At 41.0% G+C, this 23,398-nt stretch overlaps 2 protein-coding genes across 4 annotated transcripts; both read left to right on the plus strand.

Moving 5' to 3' along the window:
• The first annotated feature begins 942 nt into the window (after positions 1–942).
• On the plus strand, positions 943–12,963 carry LOC124042195 (uncharacterized protein C7orf57-like). 3 transcript variants are annotated; one of them, XM_046360603.1, is made up of 9 exons: positions 943–1,116; positions 1,339–1,391; positions 1,616–1,786; positions 2,020–2,128; positions 2,673–2,769; positions 3,354–3,433; positions 10,380–10,418; positions 11,933–12,024; positions 12,456–12,963. In XM_046360603.1, exons 2-9 carry the CDS (start codon positions 1,355–1,357, stop codon positions 12,467–12,469), a joined length of 639 nt encoding a protein of 212 aa, XP_046216559.1. In that variant the 5' UTR covers positions 943–1,116; positions 1,339–1,354; the 3' UTR covers positions 12,470–12,963. The 3 variants fall into 3 exon arrangements, with proteins under 3 accessions (XP_046216559.1, XP_046216566.1, XP_046216576.1); XM_046360610.1 differs by having other exon boundaries at positions 962–1,116; positions 1,649–1,786; XM_046360620.1 differs by lacking the exon at positions 10,380–10,418 and having other exon boundaries at positions 962–1,116.
• Positions 12,964–13,568: 605 nt separating this feature from the next.
• Positions 13,569–20,245, plus strand: LOC124042186 (uridine phosphorylase 2-like). Its single transcript, XM_046360592.1, has 8 exons — positions 13,569–13,714; positions 13,817–13,898; positions 14,015–14,144; positions 14,241–14,399; positions 18,847–18,961; positions 19,086–19,295; positions 19,456–19,602; positions 19,745–20,245. Exons 2-8 carry the CDS (start codon positions 13,840–13,842, stop codon positions 19,885–19,887), a joined length of 963 nt encoding a protein of 320 aa, XP_046216548.1. The 5' UTR covers positions 13,569–13,714; positions 13,817–13,839; the 3' UTR covers positions 19,888–20,245.
• The last annotated feature ends 3,153 nt before the right edge of the window (positions 20,246–23,398 follow it).

Genomic DNA, 23,398 nt, shown 5'->3' on the forward strand with positions numbered 1-23,398 from the left:
ATACCAGTCAAAAGGTTGGACACCTACTCATTCTGGCGTTTTTCTTTATTTTCTACTATGAAATAACACATATCGAATCATGTAGTAACCAAAAAAAGTGTTAAGCAAATCAAACTATATTTTATGTTTGAGATTATTCAAAGTAGCCACCCTTTGTCTTAATGACAGTTTTGCACACTCTTGACACTTTCTCAGCCAGCTTCACGAGGTAGTCACCTGAAATGCATTACAATTAACAAGTGTGCCTTGATAAAAGTTAATTTGTTGAATTTCATTCCTTCTTAATGTGTTTGAGCCGATGAGTTGTGTTGTGACAAGCTATCAGTCCTTTGGTCTGATGAGTCCTAATTTTAGATTTTTGGTTCCAACCGCCATGTCTTTGTGAGACACAGAGTAGGTGAACGGATGACCCAACACACCTCCAGGCTGTGTAAGGGCTATTTGACCAAGAAGGAGTGTGACGGAGTGCTGCATCAGATGACCTGACCTCCACAATTACCTGACCTCAACCCAATTTAGATGATTTGGGATGAGTTAGACCACAGAGTGAAGGAAAAGCAGCCAACAAGTGCTCAGCATATGTGGGAACCCCTTCAAGACTGTTGGAAAAACATTCCAGATTAAGCTGGTTGAGAGAATGCCAAGAGTGTGTAAAGCTGTCATCAAGGGTAGCTACTTTGAAGATTGTAAAAAGTAAAATGTATTTAGACTTTTTTGGTTACTACATGATTCCATAGGTGTTATTTCATAGTTTTGATGTCTTCACTATTATTTTACAATGTAACTTGCAAATAAAGTGGATTATTCATAATTTCAATATCTTTATTTTCCTTTAATAAACAATAAAACATTTTTTTTTAATCTCAGCTCTGATTGAAAGGAATTTCACATAATTTCTGTTTTTAAACCCATTCACGACAAGCGGTTCTTGAACACGACCCTAAAATGTCAACGTCCCAGCCCTGTTTCCATGGTAACAAAACTTTGGGCACAGTCTGTTGGGCACAGTCGGACGTTTGTCTTGTCACTCGTTGCAAGCTAGCTCTAAACGTATAGTCGGTTTTCTCCGCGCTCTTTGCCAGTGTCCAGATTTGCAACCGCTGTATAGCTGGAAATGTAAGTAATGTTTTGCAATGATTCCTGAACATCACATCGCCTTGCTAGTTACCCACACTTACATCTATGTGCTTAAACGAACACCTATACTGTTCGCTTGCTTTGAACTAGCTAATGCTAGCTGGAAACGCCTTATTGCTAAGCTAACGGTAGCTAACTGACTAGCCATTTGGCCAGCAGTGTTGGCAAGGATGACAATGTGCTGCGTTCTTTTTCCATCAGAAAGACATCATTAGACATGGACACTGACACAGATCACCAACAAAACAACGATGGCAAGTAACTTAGAGGGTCTTCAAATGTGCAAAGTTGACCAGCATTTATTTTGACTAATTAACTGTTACCGTTATACTAACGTTAGCTGTGAAGGCCCAGTACTATTTGGCTAGCTACATCTCAAATGCTAAACGAGCATCTCTAAAAATGTACCAGGTGAATGTGTTAGTTGAAGTGCCTAGCGAGCTTGAAGCGAGGCATATTATTGTGTTTGTGTTTTTAGATGTTAACAATGGTGATGATTGTTCAACAAAAGCTGCCCCGACCTCCCAGATTCCTGGGCTGTCTGAAGATGCTAACAATGGTCCTGAGGAGAGGAGTAAAGGGCGCCGTACGGGAGTTAATGAGTCCGATTCTGCTTATACTAAACTGGCTAAACAAGGAGGACAGAGGGGTAAAAATGATATTCTGTTTTAAAAGGGACTCATTAACGATGATCTATCCTTTCATCTGTGGAAATAAAGTCAGATAACGTTATATCTAGCTATCTGTGTAAATAGGAAAATGACACACCCATCCAGATAATTGGAAGGATTGCCACGCGAGACTACTAACGTTCGCTAGCGAGCTAACTAGCAAATAGCTAGTATACAAAATGGATAGCCAAGTTCTTCTCATCATTTACAGGTTTATTGTGGCATGAGGAGACCAACTTGGACACCAAACCTAACTCTGCATCATCTTACAAGCCTCCTAACTGGTTCTCTGGTTCTCCAAAAGCTAAAGAGCAAGCAAGGTAAAGGCAAATTAAAATGAGAGAAATGACTGTGGAATAATAAAAAAAATGTCTTTGTGTTAGCTAGTCATTTTCTGGCTACTTGGCTAGGCCAAGTTGGATTGTTTGCATTAAACATGCAAATGACATATTTGTTTGTGGATGTATGGCATGTACCCTATTGTAAAACAGGGGTGTGTTCAATTTATTAAACGTTTTGCTATGTTGCGTGATGGTTTGTACCGAATAACACGTTTCCCTCACAGTGCACTTTCCTTCAACAGCCTTTGTATGTTTTCTCCCTTTTGGTGGTTGTGGCGAAGTGTGGTCGGATCAATATGGGTGTGGTCACCATTTGAAAACTCATGCAGCACACTGTAGTGTATACACAATCACCTTCTGGTCCACCATTATCATCACAACATTCTTCAACTGGTCATTCAGAACAGCACTGTCCCCGTTGTATCAAACATTGCACACTGTTGAGTCCTGCTGAACGCAGCCCTGTTATACCAGATAAGTCTACTAGTAAAATGGGTTATTTGTCCATTTTTCTTTCTTCCAGCCCAACTGAGAGTTTCCAAAACTACATGTCAACTAATGCTCCTTTTGGGAGTGATAATAAGTCAACTTGGGAAAGGGACTTTGATGACAAAGAGAAGGTGAAGGGAGAAATCCTTGCAATTTCCTAAAACAACTGTAACAATATTACACCCTCCCTATTGTGCCACTAAATTGAGTTTATAGTTATGTGTTTCAAGTACATTATGCAGACAGACCTGTTTAGATCTAGATTTACTGATCTATATCAGACATTCTTTTTTTGTCAGCATTATATCACCTGCCTAGTATCATGAAAAGCCTAATGTTTTTGGTGCAGTAAAATAGTATTAGCTAACAAGGAATAGAGTTCTCAGACTTAACACCTACTGTATCCTGAGAACCTATAACCAACCACTTAACTACCATCTTTGGCTATGTCCACCATTGTTGGTGAAATGTATTTGGTTAGCATCAAATTGTCACTGACGTTTATCAAATTTAAATTATTCTAAATTTATAAGATTCCTCTCTTGCAGTTGCATGGATAGAGTAGAAAGTGACCTAGTATGTCCAATAGAGGTCGGCGTTGCCAACTGAAATAGGGGGGTTCATCTCTTGTTCAATACATCTTTCATCTCTGTTCAAGCCTGGCATGATTCCAGATGATAAATGACTATTCAAGACACCTTGTTTTTATTGTCAGATATCTCCCAACAGCCAAATGGAGAACTTGTCCTTAGCATCAGGAAAGAACGAAGAGGCAGCAGGCAATTTCAAGAAAACGTGAGTACGCCCTTTGAAATATTTGCACCAGATATCCACAAGATGGCAATGTTCTATTTTTCATGCAGAGTTGTGCCTCCAGACAGCTTGTGCAACTTGACAATATGTAACTTTATTATAGGCTCAAAAGCTCAGTCATATACATTCAAATAATCAATGTCAAATAGAAAGAGATTTCAAACACATTACTTCAGTATGTAATTCCTATTGATTGTTAATGATAGGGGATTATTTATACTGTGAGAATACAATGAATGATATACAGTGCCATCAGAAAGTATTCAGACCCCTTGACTTTTTCCACATTTTGTTACGTTACAGCCTTATTCTAACATTTTATCAAATAGTTATTTTCCTCAATCTACAATCCTCAATCTACACACAATACCCCATAAACAGGTTTAGACATTTTTGCAAATGTGTTAAATGCTAAACTGAAAAATCCATTTACATAAGTATTCAGACCCTTTACTCAGAACTTTGTTGAAGCACTTTTGGCAGTGATAACAGCCTTGAGTCTTCTTGGGTATGACACTACAAGCCTGGCACACCTGTATTTGGGGAGTTTCTTCTTTGCAGATCCTCTCAAGCTCTGTCCGGTTGGATGGGGAGTGTTGCTGCAAAGCTATTTTCAGGTCTCTCCAGAGATGTTCGATCGGGTTCAGGTCTGGGCTCTGACTGGGCCACTCAAGGGCATTGAGACTTGTCCCGAAGCCACTCCTACGTTGTCTGTGTGCTTAGGGTCAAGGTCCTGTTGGAATGTGAACCTTCGCCCCCAGTTGGTGGTCCTGAGCGCTCTGGAGCAGGTTTTCATCAAGGATATCTCTGTACTTTCCTCTGTTCATCTTTGCCCAGATCCTGACTAGTCTCCCAGTCATCTTAGGGATGGTGCCAGGTTTCCTCCAGACGTAAGGCTTTCAGGCCAGAGAGTTCAATGTTGGTTTTGTCAATCCAGATCATCTTGTTTCTCGTGGTCTAAGTGTCTGTAGGTGTCTTTTGGCAAACTCCAAGCGGGCTGTCATGTGCCTTTTTACTGAGGAGTGGCATCTGCCTGCTCACTCTACCAATAAAGGCCTGATTGGAAGAGTGCTGCAGAGATTGTCCATCTGGAAGTTTCTCCCATCTCCACAGAGGAATTCTCGAGCTCTGTCAGAGTGACCATTGGTTTCTTGGTCACCTCCCTGACCCAATAACTTTCTCCCGCGATTGCTCAGTTTGGCCAGGCGGTCCGCTCTAGGAAGAATTTTGGTTTTGTTACTTCTTCCATTTAAGAATGATGGAGGCCACTGTGTTCTTGGAGACCTTTAATGCTGCAGAAATTATTTGGTACCCTTCCCCAGATCTGTGCCTCGACACAATCCTGTCTTGGAGGTCTGTGGACAATTCCTTTGCCCTCATGGCTTGGTTTTTGCTCTGGCATGCTCTGTCAACTGTGGAACCTTATATAGACAGGTGTGTGCCTTTCCAAATCATGGCCAATCAATTGAATTTACCACAGGTGGACTCCAGGTTGTAGAAACATCTCAAGAATGATCAATAGAAACCGGATGCACCTGAGCTCAATTTCGAGTCTCATGGCAAAGGGCCTGAATGCTTATGTAAATAAGGTATTTATGTTTTTTATTTGTAGTACATGTGCAAAAATGTTAATCTGTTCTCACTTTGTCAATATGTTATTTTGTGTAGATTGAGGATTTTTGTATTTATTTAATCCATTTTAAAATAAGGCTGTAACGTAACAAAATGTTAGTCAAGGGGTCTGAATATTTTCTGAATGCACTGTATGATATTCTAAATATTAAACAGAATTGTATTAAGAATTACTATTACAGACATTTTGCCAAAATGACAGAATGTTTTTTACGGTCTTTTGGATATGACTTCAGGACCCCTCCCACTTGAATTGCAGTGCCACTATTGCACAGTGTTTCTGTTTGGCAACAAAAGCATTTGATCAGTTTCCTAAGAACAAATTCTTGGAAAATGTGATATTTAAAAATAAATGTAAAAAAAAAAGTGTGTTTGGGGTTATTGTCTTGCTGGAATATCCACTTGCGGCCAAGTTTGTCTCCTGGCAGAGGCAACCAGATTTTTGGGCAAAATGTCCTGGTACTGGTTAAAGTTCATAATGACGTTTACCTTTCACAAGGGCCACAGGACTAGTGGATGCAAAAATGCCCCATAACAAGATCCCCCACCATATTTTACAGTAGGTAAGGGAGTCTTTTCTGCTTATGCGTTCTCACACAGGGGCTCGGATAACTCTGAACGAGGGAGAGCTCGGTTTTATTGTTTTGAAAGTCTTAGTTATTGGATCCTGCGATGCAGTTGGCATCGCAGCTATTTGGCGTAGCAGTTAGCCTAGCTGCTAGCTGGATTTTCTTGAGGGCTTGAATGCAGCTCGCAATGCGTTTAGCCATTTGTTGCTGGGGCCATGGATTGTCCTGGGTTTGTGGCTGTCTAGATCCCTGCTGTTTTGTTTTCAATCTTCCCTGTGACCTGCCCTGTCTGGAACTGTGAGGAGTAACAGCGTATCCTACATTTCTAGCTGCCATGACAAAGACCAAAGCCAGTGGGAGTACCGTTAAGGACAGTGGTATCTCTCTATCACATGTGAATGAAAGCGTTCTACAAGCAGTTGTTACAACAGTTTGCAGTTCTCCCAGGGTCAGCTCGATGAGTTGAAACAAGAAAACGGCAAGATTGCAGCAATCACTAAGTCATTGAGAGAGGACATCAGTTCTGTGTGTGAATCCATGATAACAATGACAGATCAATTTCGAGGGACAATCAAGGCGGAACAACGTGGTTGTGGATGGAATGGCAGAATCTCCACATGAGACCTGGACAGAGTCTGAGGACCAAGTGAGGGAAATGATCTCTAAGAAATTCAAGATGGACCCCAGAAAGATTGAGGTGGAGCACGCCCACATGACTGGAAAACCCACCACCGGCCCAGGTGACAGGCCCAGGCTTATAGTGGTCAAGTTCCTGAGGTTCTGTTCTGGAAAGAGCCAATAACTTGGGAGGACCAAACATCTTCCTCAACGAGGACTATCCTGAATCTGTATGCCAGAAGAGGAAATAACTTATTCCAGCCATGAAAGCTGCCAGAGCGTGTGGGGACATTGCTTACATCCGCTATGACAGGCTCATTGTCCACCCTCCCTCCCTCCCAGAAGCCTGGAAGGGATGCTTGAGCCAAGCCTATGGGTTCGTAACTTCAACCCCGCAACACACACATTGATTAATTGACTGCTTAATGTATATATATTTTTTATCTAGCTTTGTTTGCTCTTTTCAGTATTATGTATATCTCTGATAAGCTACCCAGGAGCTGAAAATAGACCATATTTATAGATGTAGCCTTAGAAATAAGGTTCATGAAATCAACTTGCTAACATCAGATAACATTCATATATTAGCCATTTCTGAGACCCACTTAGGTAAGTAATCCGACGATACAGCAGTAGCAATACAAGGATATATAGAAGAGACAGAAATGCTTATGGGAGAGGTGTCGCTGTATATAGTCAGAGCCATATCCCTGTAATGCTTAGGGAAGATCTTATGTCAAGTGTTATTGAAGTGTTGTGGTTGCAGGTGCACATCTAAAGCCTTTTTGTTTGGGGTGTTGCTATAGGCCACCAAGTGCTAACAGTCAGTATCTAAATAATATGTGTGAAATGCTTCATAGTATATGTGATTTTAAACAGAGGTCTACTTTCTTGGGGACTTGAATATTGACTGTTGACTATCAATCTGCCTGCTCAAGAGGAAGCTTCTCGCTATAACCAGTGCCTGTAATCTGGTTCAGGTTATTAATCAACCTACCAGGGTGTTTACAAACACAACAGGAAAAAGATCATCCACATTTTTACTAATATTGTAGAACTTTGGATGCAGTGATCACAATATAGTGGCTACATCCAGGAAAGCCAAAGTTCCAAAAGCTGGGCTATAAGTGTATAAGAGATCATACAATTTTGCTGTGACTCTTATGTAGATGTTAAAAATATTTGTTGGTCTGATGTGAACAAGGCAGTTAACCCACTGTTCCTAGGCCGTCATTGTAAATAAGAATTTGTTCTGAACTGACTTTCCTAGTTAAATAAATAAAATGTGATTTATACGGAGCATCCAGACACTGCACTTGATGAATTTATGAAATTGTTTCTTCCAATTATTGATAAACATGCACCTGTTAAGAAACTGACTGTTAGAACTGTTACGGCTCTATGGATTGATGAGGAATTGAAAAACTATGGTTGAAGAGATGATTGGGGGGGGTCTAATAAGTCTGGCTGCACATCTGACTTACTGCCAATTGAGAAATTATGTAACTAACTAAACTCAACATAAAGAAGAAACTGTTATGAAGCCAAGATTAATGATGTAAAAAAAAAAAACTTTGGGGTACTTTAAATTAAATTATGGCCAGAAATACATTCACCTCCATCTTTCATCAAATCAGATGGCTTATTCATCACCACCATTTGATGTTGCCGATTATTTTAATGATTACTTCATTGGCAAAGTGGGCACATTTAGGCAGGAAACGCAAACGATGACAATGAGCCATCGTATTCATGCATTAAAAAACACAAATAATGAAAGAAAAGCATTGCAAGTTTGAGTTTTGCAAAGTTGGTGTGGGAGAGGTGGAAAAATTGTTATCGCTCAGTAATGACACATCTTGGCATTCACAACTTAGGAGTGGCTATAGTCAGCTACCATCCCCATTAGCTTTTCATCGATCTGTCATATCTTTAATCTGAGCCAAGAGGAAAGTCTTTGTCTTCAGGCCTGGAAGGAAGCCAAAGTAATTCCGCTATCCAAGAGCGGTAAAGCGGCCTTTACTGGTTCTAACATCAGACCTATAAGCTTGCTGCCAGCTCTTAGCAAACTATTGGATTTTTGTTGTTGACCAAATACAATGATATTTCTCTGTAAACAAATTCAGACCAACAGACCTTCAACATGCCTATAAAGAAGGGCATCAACATGTACTACACTGACACAAATGACTGATTATTGGTTGAAATAAATTGATAATAAGAAAATTGTGCGATCTGTACTGTTAGATTTCAGTACAGCCTTTGATATTATTGACAACAACCTGTTGTTCTGGCTTTTCAACCTCTGCCATATTGTGGATTCAGAGCTATCCATCTAATAGAACTCAAAGGATTTTCTTTAATGGAAGGTTCTCTAATGTAAAACATGGAAAATGTGGTGTACCGCAGGGCAGCTTTCTAGGCCCTCTACTCTTTTCTAGTTTTACCAATGACCTGGCATTAAACAAAGCATTTGTGTCCATGTATGCTGATGATTCAACCATACGCATCAGCAACCATAGCTTATGAAGTCACTGAAACCCTTAACAAAGAGTTGCAGTCTGTTTTGGAATGGGTGGCCAGTAATAAACTGGTCCTATACATCTCTAAAACTAAGAGCATTGTATTTGGTACATATCATTCACTAAGATCTAGACCTCAGCTGGATCTGGTAATGAATGGTGTGGCTGTTGAACAAGTTGAGGAGACTAAATTATCTTGGCATTACCTTAGATTGTAAACTGTCATGGTCAAAACATATACAGATTAAATGTGTGTAAATATTGGGAGAGTTCTGTCGGTAGTAGATGCTCTGTTTTTTGACACCACGCTCCAAAAAGCAAGTTCTACTGGCTCTAGTTGTGTCTTATCTTGATTATTGTCCAGTCATGTGGTTGAGTGCTGCAAGGAAAGACCTAGTTAAGCCGCCGCTGGCCCAAAACAGAGCGGCACGTCTTTCTCCTCATTGTAATCAGAGCGCTGATATAAATACTATGCATGCCAGTCTCTCTTGGCTAAGAGTTGAGGAGAGACTGACTGCATCACTTTTTATAAGAAACAATTGTGTTGAAAATCCCATTGTTTTCATAGTCAACTTACACACAGCTCTGACACACACACTTACCCCACCAGACAGTCCTCAAATCCAGAACAATTATTGCATGAAACTCCGTTCTATCTCAGATTGCTCAAATAAACAGCAAACCTGTTGTTGTTTTTTTAAACAACAGATAAAGCAACACCCTCATGCCACAACGCCTCTCCCCTATTTGACCTGGATAGTTTGTGTGTAGTTATTGATACGCCTCTCCTTTATGTAGTTCTGTTCTTGTCTCTTAATGTTCTGTATTATGTCATGTTTTGTGTGGCCCCAAGGAAGAGTAGCTGCTGCTTTTTCAACAGCTAATTGGGATACTAATACAATACCAATTTTCGACGCCAAACCCACTACTGGTGTGCATGGCCAGAGCTCTATTTGCATGCAGTTTGACCATAGCATCAATTCCAATCCAAGTGCCAATGCCATTTTAACAAACTCCAGGCGTTTACATTTGCTGGATGACATGAAAATAGAGCTCTTTAGCCACGCACACCAGTGGTGGGTTTGGCATCGAAATGAGAATGAATGAGCAGAAAATAACCCCATACCTACTCTAAATTATGGAGGTGGACCTTTGGCCTTATGTGGCTATTTATATTACTTGTTAAACCAAATCTGTTTCGCTGAATTATTGGGCCTTTATTAGTATAAAATAATGTAATTTTTAATTTACGTGAATTATTCTATACAGTCATCATTGCTGATCTTTTTCAAGGGTGTCAATACTTTAGGATCCCGCTGTAGAGTGTGCGTACAGATGATTGTTTTATGAGAGGGGGGGGCACACAGAAGAGATGCATGTCTCGTCATTGGATAGTCTAAGACCTCCCCCTGTAAAATTAGACGTATTGTATTCCTTCATGGAAGCAAATGGGTGAAGAGAGATGTGCATGTTATGTGGTAAATGTGAAAGTAGACTGCAATGTGAAAAGTTGGTTCATTTTTACCGAGCACAACTGTTTTTATGAGTGTTAATTAAAGCTACACTCCTGGTGTATTTGTGTTTCAGCCCAGCAGCCCCGCTACCAATTGATGGGGCTGAAGAAAAGTAACTATTTTAACATTTACAGACCACTTTTGGATGCAATTCAATGATATCATCAATATAGTTTTTACCATTTCTGAAGCTATACATTGTTAACGAAGTCACTTGTTTTAAAAACATTGGAGCAAACATTAGATGTTGAGTTATGAATGGTTAAGACTGTTTTTCTCACATGAGGCAAGTTATGTTATTCAAGAATCAGTAGGTATAAGCCTCATATCATTCATTTTGGTGACTTAAATTGGCTACAAATATCCCAGATTGCACCATTTTATATCTGTAAGCTTCTGGAGTGACAATGTGCTGACAATATTCACTGTGGTAGTCTTGGACCTGGCTTCCGTAGTTCTCATACAATATTGCACTACCCAAAACTTCTCCCCCAGACTTTTTAAAGAATGAATAAGGCCCATGTGATGTTCGCTAATGCATAGAGTTAAAAGATGCATCTTTTGTATCTGCCCCATTATGGCATCTGTGACGGCATGGGTAGTGCCATTAAGGCTATTTTGAAGTAGTCAATTTTCTTCTTCTTTTGTGTTTTGAAAAAAATAGAACGCTAATATAGGTGCTTTTACCGCCAAGATTGCTGGCGTCCTGACCCAAATCTTCTGTCATTGATTTATTGTGCCCACTAATATGGTGTTGATATAGCTTAAAGAAATTTACAAACCATAGTTAACCCATTTTGAAGAAGTAGATGATTATTGGTTGATCGCACCCACCCGTGCGAATCCCCACCCAGTTGACTGCTTAAAAATGGTGGAAGGCCTCAATGGCAATATCCATGCAAAAGCAAGTTTATATCCATGATGAGTCCTCTAACTCTATGGGCCAATGCCCACGTGCCTGGCTGCAATGCTGCTCAAAGAGTACAGATGTCCTCGCTAGTCGTTCCGCTCAGTTAGCTTTATGAACCAATACATCAACAAACAGATCGCTAGCTTCAAATAGTATTACTCCACAATGCAAGTCATTGTGCAAATGTTTCTTTTTACATTTGGCACCTGTCAGTGACCTGTGGCGACCTGTCACACATTGCATTTTTTATTTAACTAGGCAAGTCCGTTAAGAACATTCTTATTTACAATGACGGCCTACATGTGACCAGAGATGTCTCTTCTAAGCATGAAGCATGACATCAGAGACCGCAAATAGCCATGGCTACACAGTCTGTCCATTCTTAGAACCATAATGAATAACAGAACATGTTAAAATTGGAAGATATAGTTGACCAATTGCCAGGGTATAAAAACATTTATTTAATTATTAGCTCGACTGTGTCTCAGTTAGAGGTAAGTGTTTTCAGTCCAAAGTCATTGTTTGCTGTTGATTTACTCCCCTTCACCGTGTCAATATTACCATCAGCTGACTGATTCTCCCACTGTTTTACGATTGTTGTGTAGTTTTATGGTTGTTGTGAGCCCTCGGCTAAATCTAAATGCTCAATTATTTTCATGTTTTGTTTCCGCATTTTGTTTAGACCACATTAAAATGCTTGCCTTTTGGTCTTGCAGATCTCAGAATTCGAACCCTGTCAACATGGGTACGCTCTTGAGCTTCGGCTATTTAGAGGACAAGAAAGGGGCACCCAATATGCATTCATCAAGTAAGTAGCTGTTAGTGACAGGTTTGATGTTCCAACTTCAAGATCATTTGAATTCAATTGGCAATTTTGTCTCATTGCTCAGAAGCACATTGACTAACTAATGAAATGTTGAATGAATATGAAGTCAAGTCATGAAGTCGTGTATAGATTTTTATGAGACAATAAATAATGTACAGATCTACAGAATTGATACATGGGGCACCAAAGTAGAGTTGCGAAATTACAATGCAGGAACCATTCAGACATGATGATATGCCTGTCGACATCAGTCGGGAACATTTTAATCCTGATTTGCATTATTAATGCATTGTTGTCAGTGATCATGTGATGGGACGGCAAATCTAAATGTGTGGGGAAACACACACACACACACACACACACACACACACACACACACACACACACAAATTAACCTGTGTGTATCCCTGCAGATTCCAAGGAGTAGAAAGGAGCAAAGGCAGTTGAGGACGACTGACTCCTCAATGTTCACCTCCACAACGTTCCTTCACCAGGGTTTGCCTGTTCAAAACCGCATATACTATAGGTCAATTAAAGCAGTTAATTTTGGTTAGAGTTTTAGCACTCTTGTTATTCCACCTCTGTGTGTGCTTGTTCCAAGAAGTATACACAATTGCAAAACTAGATTCTACGTTAGTTTGCGCTCACAGACCCGTTCTGTGCCTGAAGTTGTGGCTAATGAACTGCATTTGCACTGTAACACTGTAACACTAACTTAATGTACTAGCCCGAGCTATGCTCTTGTTTGTCTGTTGTAGTAGTTTTTTGGGGGGAATGATGGTTTGCTTTATAAAAGGTGTCTGTGGCTTAGAGGGGCTCCTCTAAAAATGCCTGCTGTTTTGAAGTGTCTTTTCTTTTTTTTGTGCCTCTGTGGTTGCTATAAAGATTTCTGTTTAAAAATAAATGTGTTGTGCATAGAAACTCTGGACGTGTCGTCATTCTCTTTATGTGCTCAATGAAGCACTCGTCGCCATTTTGAAATGGCATCTAGACATGTATTTGTTGACACCTGTGGTCTCCACGAATTGATCCTCTTTACCACCATCATCATAGTAGAAGTTCTATGGATGTAATTGACACAGGGTACAAAGTGAATATGAAATATAATCCTCCCCGTAACTCTGAAATGAATGACTAGGATATGAGGCATATCAGAAAAAAGTGGTTAACATAATGTCAATGCATTTTATTGATATACACACGTAGTCAAATATTTGTACACACTATTGCTTTCGAACCTGAATGTATCATGAGATGCCCAGGATTCTGAAAATGACATAATCGTCTTAGCTCATGTTTGAAAACTTCCACCTGGCAATTTATTTGCATGGCCATTTTGTATTTTACACAATGGAAGTAATTAATTGTTAAAAATGAATAAATAAAAACAATTATGTAAATTGTGTCTAGTCAAGCTCTTTGGATCTGAGCCAAGTATTTGTAGCGTCCGTCAAAGCATTTGTTTTAGATCAGTTAGAGACCAGACAGTCACTACTCCTCCCTCACTAACCAATCATTCCTGAGAGGTCACAGGGCAAAGCTATATCAGCCCCAGAATCAGAGACGCCACTTTCATTTCCTTCGAGCTGAACACGTGTCAAGAGTATTTGGAAACTGCTACACAGCACAACAGCGAATATCACCTGGATTATTTTTCTGTCTAGCCTGAAAGGTATGTATTGCACTTGTGGCTGTAGCTAATATTGTGGCTCTTAAGTATTTTGTTTGTAATATTGTGTTATATAGTTTATAGCAATTATTCATTTTTTTTTAGTATATCTACAGTGAACAACAGCCATGTCATCTATTTTACTCAACTGTATGGGGACTGTCACGGACCATTCTGAATATAGCGAGTGAGTATTTTTATTTTGCTTTGAGGTTTCCTTACACCACTAGTTCTTGTTCTGCATTCGAGAGACTTTTATTATGACGCTTTCATGTGATCGCTCTTATGTCAATGTTTTTACAGACCGGAGGTCAAGAATAAACAGATCCATGTTAAAAACCCCCACTTGGATACAATGGAAGAGGACATTCTCTACCACTTCAACCTGGGGACCAAGACCCACAACCTACCTGAGATGTTCGGAGACATCAAGGTTTGTGGAAGTTGCCCAGACAAAATACTTTAAATACCTGATTTCGAAAAGCTACTCTCAAAGACAGTTCTTTGTCTTTTGTCTCCCTCATTACAGTTTGTGTGCGTCGGCGGGAGTGCCAATCGGATGAAGTCCTTTGCTCAGTTCATTCACCAGGAGCTGGCCTTGCCCGGAAACATGGATAATGTCACAGATATCTGTGAAGGAACCGACCGCTACTCCATGTACAAAGTGGGACCCGTACTTTCTATCAGTGTAAGTATTGCACAATGGATACATCTCCCTCACAAGATAATGGTCTGACTTGACTTTCGATAGCCTGTTTAAGACTTTACAACTTGATAAGTGAAAATGATTTATGTAAAGCCAGTGACTGACACCTGAAATTATGTCATATTATTATCAGATGTTTGGTGTATTGCTGTGTCTTGTAATAATAATAACAACAATAATTGATTGGATTTGTATAGTGCTTTTCCACCGAGGTGCTCAAAGCGCTTTACAATATTAAGAGGGGAATTCACCTCTACCACCACCAATGTGTGGCACCTACTTTAATGATGTACGGCAGCCATTTTTGTGCCAGAACGCAGCTAGCAAAGTTGAGAGGTGAGGAGTTATTTATTTATATATACAGTATATCACAAAAGTGAGTACACCCCTCACATTTCTGTAAATATGAGTATATATTTTCATGTGACAACACTGAAGAAATGACACTTTGCTACAATGTAAAGTAGTGAGTGTACAGCTTGTATAACATTGTACATTTGCTATAACAGTGTAAATTTGCTGTCCCCTCAAAATAACTCAACACACAGCCATTAATGTCTAAACCGCTGGCAACAAAAGTGAGTACACCCCTAAGTGAAAATGTCCAAATTGGGCCCAATTAGCCATTTTCCCTCCCCGGTGTCATGTGACTCGTTAGTGTTACAAGGTCTCAGGTGTGAATGGGGAGCAGGTGTGTTAAATTTGGTATCATCTCTCTCTCACACTCCCTCATACTGACTGGTCACTGGAAGTTCAACATGGCACCTCATGGCAAAGAACTCTGAGGATTTGGGGTCACTTAGAAATGTTGTTGTTTTTGTCCATTATAATAACATCAAATTGATCTGAAATACAGTGTAGACATTGCTAATGTTGTAAATGACTATTGTAGCTGGAAATGGCACATTATTTTAATGGAATATCTACATAGGCGTACAGAGGCCCATTATCAGCAACCATCACTCCTGTGTTCCAATGGCACGTTGTGTTAGCAAATCCAAGTTTATCATTTTAAAAGGCTAATTGATCATTGGAAAACCTTCTTGCAATTATGTTTGCACAGCTGAAAACTGTTGTCCTGATTGAAGAACCAATAAAACGGTCCTTCTTTAGACTAGTTGAGTATCTGGAACATCAGCATTTGTGGGTTCGATTACAGGCGCAAAAAGACCTTTCTTCTGAAACTCGTCAGTCTATCCTTGTTCTGAGAAATGAAGGCTATTCTATTCCATGCGAGAAATTAACAAGAAACTCTAAATAGATCTCGTACAACACTGTGTACTACTTCCTTCACAGAACAGCGCAAACTAGATATGTTTGTGAGATGTTACTGCTTATCACAGTGCCATCCGTTTTGTCACTAAAGCACCCTATACCACCCACCACTGCGACTTGTACGCTCTAGTCGGCTGGCCCTCGCTACATATTCTTCGCCAGACCCACTGGCTCCAGGTCATCTACAAGTCCATGCTAGGTAAAGCTCCGTCTTATCTCAGTTCACTGGTCACGATGGCAACACGCATCCGTAGCACGCACTCCAGCAGGTGTATCTCACTGATCATCCCTAAAGCCAACACCTCATTTGGCCGCCTTTCGTTCCAGTTCTCTGCTGCCTGTGACTGGAACGAATTGCAAAAATCGCTGAAGTTGGAGACTTTTATCTCCCTCATCAACTTCAAACATCTGCTATCTGAGCAGCTAACCGATCGCTGCAGCTGTACATAGTCTATCGGCAAATAGCCCACCCATTTTTACCTACCTCATCCCCATACTGTTTTTATTTATTTACTTTTCTGCTCTTTTGCACACCAATATCTCTACCTGTACATGACCATCTGATCATTTATCACTCCAGTGTTAATCTGCAAAATTGTAATTATTCGCCTACCTCATGCCTTTTGCACACAATGTATATAGACTCCCCTTTTTTTCTACTGTGTTATCGACTTGTTAATTGTTTACTCCATGTGTAACTCTGTTGTCTGCTCACACTGCTATGCTTTATCTTGGCCAGGTCGCAGTTGCAAATGAGAACTTGTTCTCAACTAGCCTACCTGGTTAAATAAAGGTGAAATATATATATATATTTTTAAATAGAATACTGAAGTATAATTACAAGCGTTTCATAAGTGTCAAAGGCTTTTATTGACAGTTACATGAAGTTGATGCAAATAGTCAATATTTGCAGTGTTGACCCTTCTTTTTCAAGACCTCTGCAATCCACCTTGGCATGCTATCAATTAACTTATGTGCCACATCCTGACTGATGGCAGCCCATTCTTGCATAATCAATGCTTGGAGTTTGTCAGAATTTGTGGGTGTTTTGTTTGTCCAGCCGCCTCTTGAGGATTGACCACAGGTTCTCAACGGGATTAAGGTCTGGGGAGTTTCCAGGCCATGGACCCAAAATATCGATGTTTTGTTCCCCGAGCCACTAAGTTATCACTTTTGCCTTATGGCAAGGTGCTCCATCATGCTGGAAAAGGCATTGTTCATCATCAAACTGTTCCTGGATGGTTGGGAGAAGTTGCTCTCGGAGGATGTGTTGGTACCATTCTTTATTCGTGGCTGTGTTCTTAGGCAAAATTGTGAGTAAGCCCACTCCCTTGGCTGAGAAGCAATCCCACACATGAATGGTCTCAGGGTGCTTTACTGTTGGCATGACACAGGACTGATGGTAGCGCTCACCTTATCTTCTCCGGACAAGCTTTTTTCCGGATGCCCCAAACAATCGGAAAGGGGATTCATCAGAGAAAATGACTTTACCCCAGTCCTCAGCAGTCCAATCCCTGTATATTTTGCAGAATACCAGTCTGTCCCTGATGCTTTTCCTGGAAAGGAGGCTTCTTTGCTGCCCTTCTTGACACCAGGCCATCCTCCAAAACTCTTTGCTTCACTGTGCGTGCAGATACACTCACACCTGCCTGCTGCCATTCCTGAGAAAGCTCTGTACTGGTGGTGCCCTGATCCCGCAGCTGAATCAACTTTAGGGGACGGTCCAGGTGCTTGCTGGACTTTCTTGGGTGCCCTGAAGCCTTCTTCACAACAATTGAACCTCTCTCCTTGAAGTACTTGATGATCCGATAAATGATTGATTTAGGTGCAATCTTACAAGCAGCAATATCCTTGCCTGTGAAGCCCTCTGTCAACCATGGTTACCTGCAAGGAAACACAAAGGAAGAACAATGATTCCAAGCACCAACCTCCTTTTGAAGCTTCCAGTCTGTTATTCAAACTCAATCAGCATGACAGAGTGATCTCCAGCCTTGTCCTCGTCAACACTCACACCTGTGTTAACGAGAGAATCACTGACATGATGTCTGCTATTCCTTTTGTGGCAGGGCTGAAATGCAGTGGAAATGTTTTTGGGGGATTCAGTTCATTTGCATGGCAAAGAGGGACTTTGCAATTAATTGCAATTCATCTGATCACTCTTCATAACATTCTGGAGTATATGCAAATTGCCATCATACAAACTGAGGCAGCAGACTGTGAAAATGTATATTTGTGTCATTCTCAAAACTTGTGGCCACGACTGTACAGAGGCCCATGGGCCCTTCACTGCCCTGGGGGCCATGGGATCTCCTTAGACCAGCAGCCTGGTCTCATAGACTAGAATATTTTGTACGATATGTTACGTTTGGTATGGTTACATAAGACAGATGGTTACATAAGGCAAAAACAAATGTAGGTGGTTGGTCAGGGTGGATGGGTGAGCATATAACACGAACGTCTAGCAACCCTAAGGTTGCAATTTCGAATCTCACCGCGGACAACTATAGCATTTGAGCTAATTAGCATATTTTCAACTACTTTCTACTTTTTTAGCAACTATTTAGCATGTTAGCTAACCCTTCCCCTAACCTTAACCCTTGTAGCTAACCCTAGCCAGCTAGCCACCTAGCTAGAATTCATAACATTCCATACGTTTCACAAATGTGTAACATATTGTACATTTTAGCAAATTCAACTCATATAGTACGAATTGTAATTCGTAACATATCATACGAAATGAGTGATGGACATCCACAAATTAATACATACCATACGAAACGTAACATCATACTAAATGGGGTGTCTGGGATTTACGTACAGAATAACACAAAATGCTCTGAGACCAAGTTGAGATCAGAGGGAAGAATGCCTGCCAACCCGAGTTGCTTCCCACTGGGCAGCTGTATCATGGTGTCGCCGGCAGTAGCTAACGTGACCAAATGTTTTCCTCCAATATTTTATTCCATGGATCATGGCAGCTTTCATGAATGATTTTGTACAATATTTGGTAACCATCTGGATGTCACCGTGATACCATCTACACATTGGGGAGAGCATGCACGGCGACTCAGTGTTTCACAACACCAAGTACTACTTTCCCGCAGTTCCGTTCACGTTAGTAAAGATTGTTAACCTCACCCCTCTGTCTCTGCAGCATGGTATGGGCGTCCCCTCCATCTCCATCATGCTCCATGAGCTCATCAAACTGCTGCATCATGCCCGCTGCATCGACTTCATCCTCTTCCGCATTGGCACCTCCGGTGGAGTCGGTCAGAGCGTACTCCCCCCCCCCTTTCCATTCTTCTTTCGGATGTTAACACACATTTATTTGTACATGTTGATATCGTCGGGTAACACAGCTCTCTAAATCATGTCACTGGTGTCCCATTACAGGTCTGGAACCAGGAACAGTAGTGGTCACAGACAAGGCGGTGGACTGCTTCTTCCGTGCCCAGTTTGAGCAGGTGGTTCTAGGTAAGGTGGTCACCAGGAGCACAGAGCTAGATGTGGGCGTATCCAAGGAGCTGCTGCAGTGCTCGTCCGAGTTAGACGACGTGCCAACCGTCATCGGAAACACAATGTGCACCAGTGACTTCTACGAAGGTAACCACGTCACCCACCGCTGTACACTCAGCCACTCAGAAGCCCTGAGTTAAAGCTACAGTCTGTGAGTTTGGTTGTTTTTTTTCGAGTGGCTAGACTGACCCTTTAACTTTAACTGGCTTAGATCTAACTCCGCCTGTGTTCTGTTGTGGTCCACCAGGTCAGGGTCGGCTTGATGGAGCTCTCTGCTACTTCTCCACTGAGGACAAGCTGGAGTACTTAAGGAAAGCCTATAACACAGGAGTCAGGAATATTGAGATGGAGTCCACCGTCTTCGCAGCCATGTGTCGTGCCTGTGCCATCAAAGGTGTTGTTCAAAATAAATCCGTCTCCAACGTCACTAACTTTCTTTGACAGGGAAAATTCAGTAATCAATTTGAATGACCTCATCATGTAAAAAAAATCAAGTGTTTTTACATTTGTAACGGATGTAACCTTTCTCTCCCAAGCGGCTGTCGTCTGTGTGACTTTGTTGAACCGTTTCGATGGGGATCAGATCTCCACCCCTCATGATGTGCTAGTGGAGTACCAACAGAGACCTCAGGTTCTGGTGGCCCACTTCATCAAGAAACGCCTGGGCCTCGTCGTCTAAAGCTCCCTCTGATCACCTCTGCTGCCCATAAACTGCACATAGCTACAGCCTCGACTGTTACGGGGACATACACGGAGTGTACAAAACATTAGGAACTCCTTCCTATTGAGTTTCACCCCTTTTGCCCCTGACTGAAGTGGATTTAACAGGTGACATCAATAAGGGATCATAGCTTTCACCTGGTCAGACTGTCATGGAAAGAGCAGGTGTTCTTAATGTTTTGTACACTCAGTGTATGTATGCAGTCATGTTGATATGTTAAGATATTATTTAAAGTGTTCTAAAAGTACATGAAGATTTTACAGATGTGTTGTATCGTGTATGATTTGTTAAATGAAGCTCAAAGAGTGGGCTCTTACACAATTGTGTGGTATATTTGTAATGGTATTGCAGTTGAAGTCGGAGGTTTACATACACCTTAGCCAAATACATTTAAACTCACAATTCCTGACATTTAATCCTAGTAAAAATTATTTGTCTTAGGATCACCACTTTATTTTAAGAATGTGAAATGTCAGAATAAGAGTAGAGAGAATGATTTATTTCAGCTTTTATTTATTTCATCACATCCCAGTGGGTCAGAAGTTTACATACATTCAATTAGTATTGGTCTCATTGCCTTTAAATAGTTTAACTTCAAACGTTTCAGGTAGCCTTCCACAAGCTTCCCACAATAAGTTGGGTGCATTTTGGCCCATTCCTCCTGACAGAGCTGGTGTAACTGAGTGAGTCGGGTTTGTAGGCCTCCTTGCTCGCACACGCTTTTTCAGTTCTGCCCACAAATGTTCTATAGAATTGAGGTCAGGGCTTTGTGATGGCCACTCCAATACCTTGACTTTGTTGTCCTTAAGCCATTTTGCCACAACTTTGGAAGTATGCTTGGGGTCATTGTCCATTTGGAAGACCCATTTGCGATCAAGCTTTAACCTCATGACTGATGTTGCTTCAATATATCCACATAATTTTTCTTCTCATGATGCCATCTATTTTGTGAAGTGCACGAGTCTCTCCTGCAGCAAAGCACCCCCACAACATGATGCTGCCACCCCCGTGCTTCACAGTTGGGATGGTATTCTTCGGCTTGCAAGCCTCCCCCTTTTTCCAGCAAACATAACAATGGTCATTATGGCCAAACAGTTCTATTTTTGTTTCATCAGACATTTCTCCAAAACGTACGATCTTTGTCCCCATGTGCAGTTGCAAACCGTGGTCTGGCTTTTTTATGGCGGTTTTGGAGCAGTGGCTTCTTCCTTGTTTCTTCCTTGCTGAGTTTATACTTGCGTACTATTGTTTGTACAGATGAACATAGTACCTTCAGGCATTTGGAAATTGCTCCCAAGGATGAACCAGACTTGTGGAGGTCTACAATTTATTTTCTGAGGTCTTGGCTGATTTTCTTTTGATTTTCCCATGATGTCAAGCAAAGGTAGGCCTTGAAATACATCCACAGGTACACCTCCAATTGACTCAAATTATGTCAATTAGCCTATCAGAAGCTTCTAAAGCCATGACATCATTTTCTAGAGTTTTCCAAGCTGATTAAAGGCACAGTCAACTTAGTGTATGATACAGTGAATTAAGTGAAATAATCTGTATGTAAACAATTGTTGAAAAAATTACCTGTGTCATGCACAAAGTAGATGACCTAACCGACATGCCAAAACTATAGTTTGTTAACAAGAAATGTGTGGAGTGGTTGAAAAACGAGTTTTAATAACTCCAACCTAAGTGTATGTAAACTTCCGACTTCAACTCTATATATTGTGTTGCTTTTGACTACCTTGACTGTGTAGATGAAATTGTTGGTTTCTCTGTAACTACACTGAACAGAAATATAAGCACAACCTGTAAAGATCCCAGAAATCTTCTATATGCACAAAAAGCTTATTTCTCTCAAATTTGATTACATCCCTGTTAGTGAGCATTTCTCCTTTGCCAAGATAATCCATCCAGCCAACTGATGCGATATTTCAAGAAGCTGAATGAACAGCATAGGTGCACCTTGTGCTGGGGACAATAAAAGGCCACTAAAATGTGCAGTTTTGTCACACAACACAATGCCACAGATATCGCACGTTTTGAGGGAGCGTGCAATTGGCATGCTGACTGCAGGAATATCAGCCAGAGCTGTTGCCACAATTAAATGTTTTATCTACCATATACCGCCTCCAATGTCAGTATGTTCAACCGGCCTCAACCGGAGGCCACATGTATGGCATTGTGTGGGCGAATGGTTTGCTGATGTCAGCGTTGTGAACAGAGTGCCCCATGGTGGGGTTATGTTATCGGCAGGCATAAACTACGGACAATGAACACAATTGCATTTTATCGATGGCAATTTGAATGCACAGAGATTCCATGATGAGATCCTGATGCCCATTGTCGTGCCATTCATCTGCCGCCATCACCTCATGTTTCAGCATGATAATGCACGGCCCCATGTTGCAAGGATCTGTACACAATTCCTGGATCTGAAAATGTCCCAGTTCTTCCATGGCCTGCGTCCTCACCAGACATGTCACCCATTGAGCATGTTTGGAATGCTCAGGATTGACGTGTACGACAGCATTTTCAAGTTCCCGCCGACTTCCAGCATCTTTGCACAGCCATTGAAGAGGAGTGGGACAACATTCTACAGGCCGCAATCAGAAGCCTGATCAACTATGCGAAGGAAATGTGTCGTGCTGCATTAGAGAAATGGTGATCATACCAGATACTGACTGGTTTTCTGATCAACACCCCTACCTTTTTTAAGGTATCTGTGACCAACAGATGCATATCTGTATTCCCAGTCACGGGAAATCCATAGATTTGGGCCTAATGAATTTATTTCAATTGACTGATTTAGTTACAGGAATTGTAACTCAGTAAAATCTTTGAAATTGTTGCATGTTGCGTTTCTATTTTTGTTCAGTATACCTGATGACATTAAGTCCTATGACTTTTAAAAATGTAATAAGGATTTAGAGAAAGATGCTCTCTTCTGACTGTAATTTAATCAAATGGCTCATGGCTCAGGAGTTAAGCACTGGCGTAGCGGAACTATATATGGAAATTGAAATGCATCTCGGACTTCATTGTACCTGCCATTTTTAAATCCGGAATAAATTCAGTTCAGGCCTGGCTGATATGGGTCCACATCCTCTTATTCAACATGGATTATTAAGAAATGACTAGCTTCAAAATGGAGATGAGACACTAAAGGATTGCAAGAACAGACCAGCAATAGTCATATTTATCTGAACTTTGCACTGGCACGTAGCCCAATCAGCGTATGGTTATAACATCCATGTACACTGAACAGCTTCCTAATATTGTTTTGCACCCCCTTTTACCCTCAGAACAGCCTCAATTCGTCAGGTCATGGACTGTACAATGTGTCGAAAGCGTTCCACAGGGATGCTGGCCCTTGTTGACTCCCAATGCGTCCCACAGTTGTGTCAAGTTACCTGGATATCATTTCAAATCATATTGTATTTGTCACATGTGCCGAATACAACGGGTGTTGACC

The sequence above is a fragment of the Oncorhynchus gorbuscha genome, linkage group LG01 (genome assembly GCF_021184085.1).
Source record: "Oncorhynchus gorbuscha isolate QuinsamMale2020 ecotype Even-year linkage group LG01, OgorEven_v1.0, whole genome shotgun sequence".
In the NCBI taxonomy this organism is placed as follows: Eukaryota; Metazoa; Chordata; class Actinopteri; order Salmoniformes; family Salmonidae; genus Oncorhynchus; species Oncorhynchus gorbuscha.

Bases quoted from the DNA above. Each gene is read 5' to 3' on its own strand.
- LOC124042195 (XM_046360603.1), top strand. From the start codon at position 1,355: ATGGACACTGACACAGATCACCAACAAAACAACGATG. The intron at 3,434-10,379 runs GTGAGTACGCCC...TTTGTGTTTCAG, and splicing joins GCAGGCAATTTCAAGAAAAC to CCCAGCAGCCCCGCTACCAA. The intron at 10,419-11,932 runs GTAACTATTTTA...TTGGTCTTGCAG, and splicing joins ATTGATGGGGCTGAAGAAAA to ATCTCAGAATTCGAACCCTG.
- LOC124042186 (XM_046360592.1), top strand. From the start codon at position 13,840: ATGTCATCTATTTTACTCAACTGTATGGGGACTGTCACGGACCATTCT. The intron at 14,145-14,240 runs GTTTGTGGAAGT...CCCTCATTACAG, and splicing joins AGATGTTCGGAGACATCAAG to TTTGTGTGCGTCGGCGGGAG. The intron at 19,296-19,455 runs GTAACCACGTCA...GTGGTCCACCAG, and splicing joins CACCAGTGACTTCTACGAAG to GTCAGGGTCGGCTTGATGGA.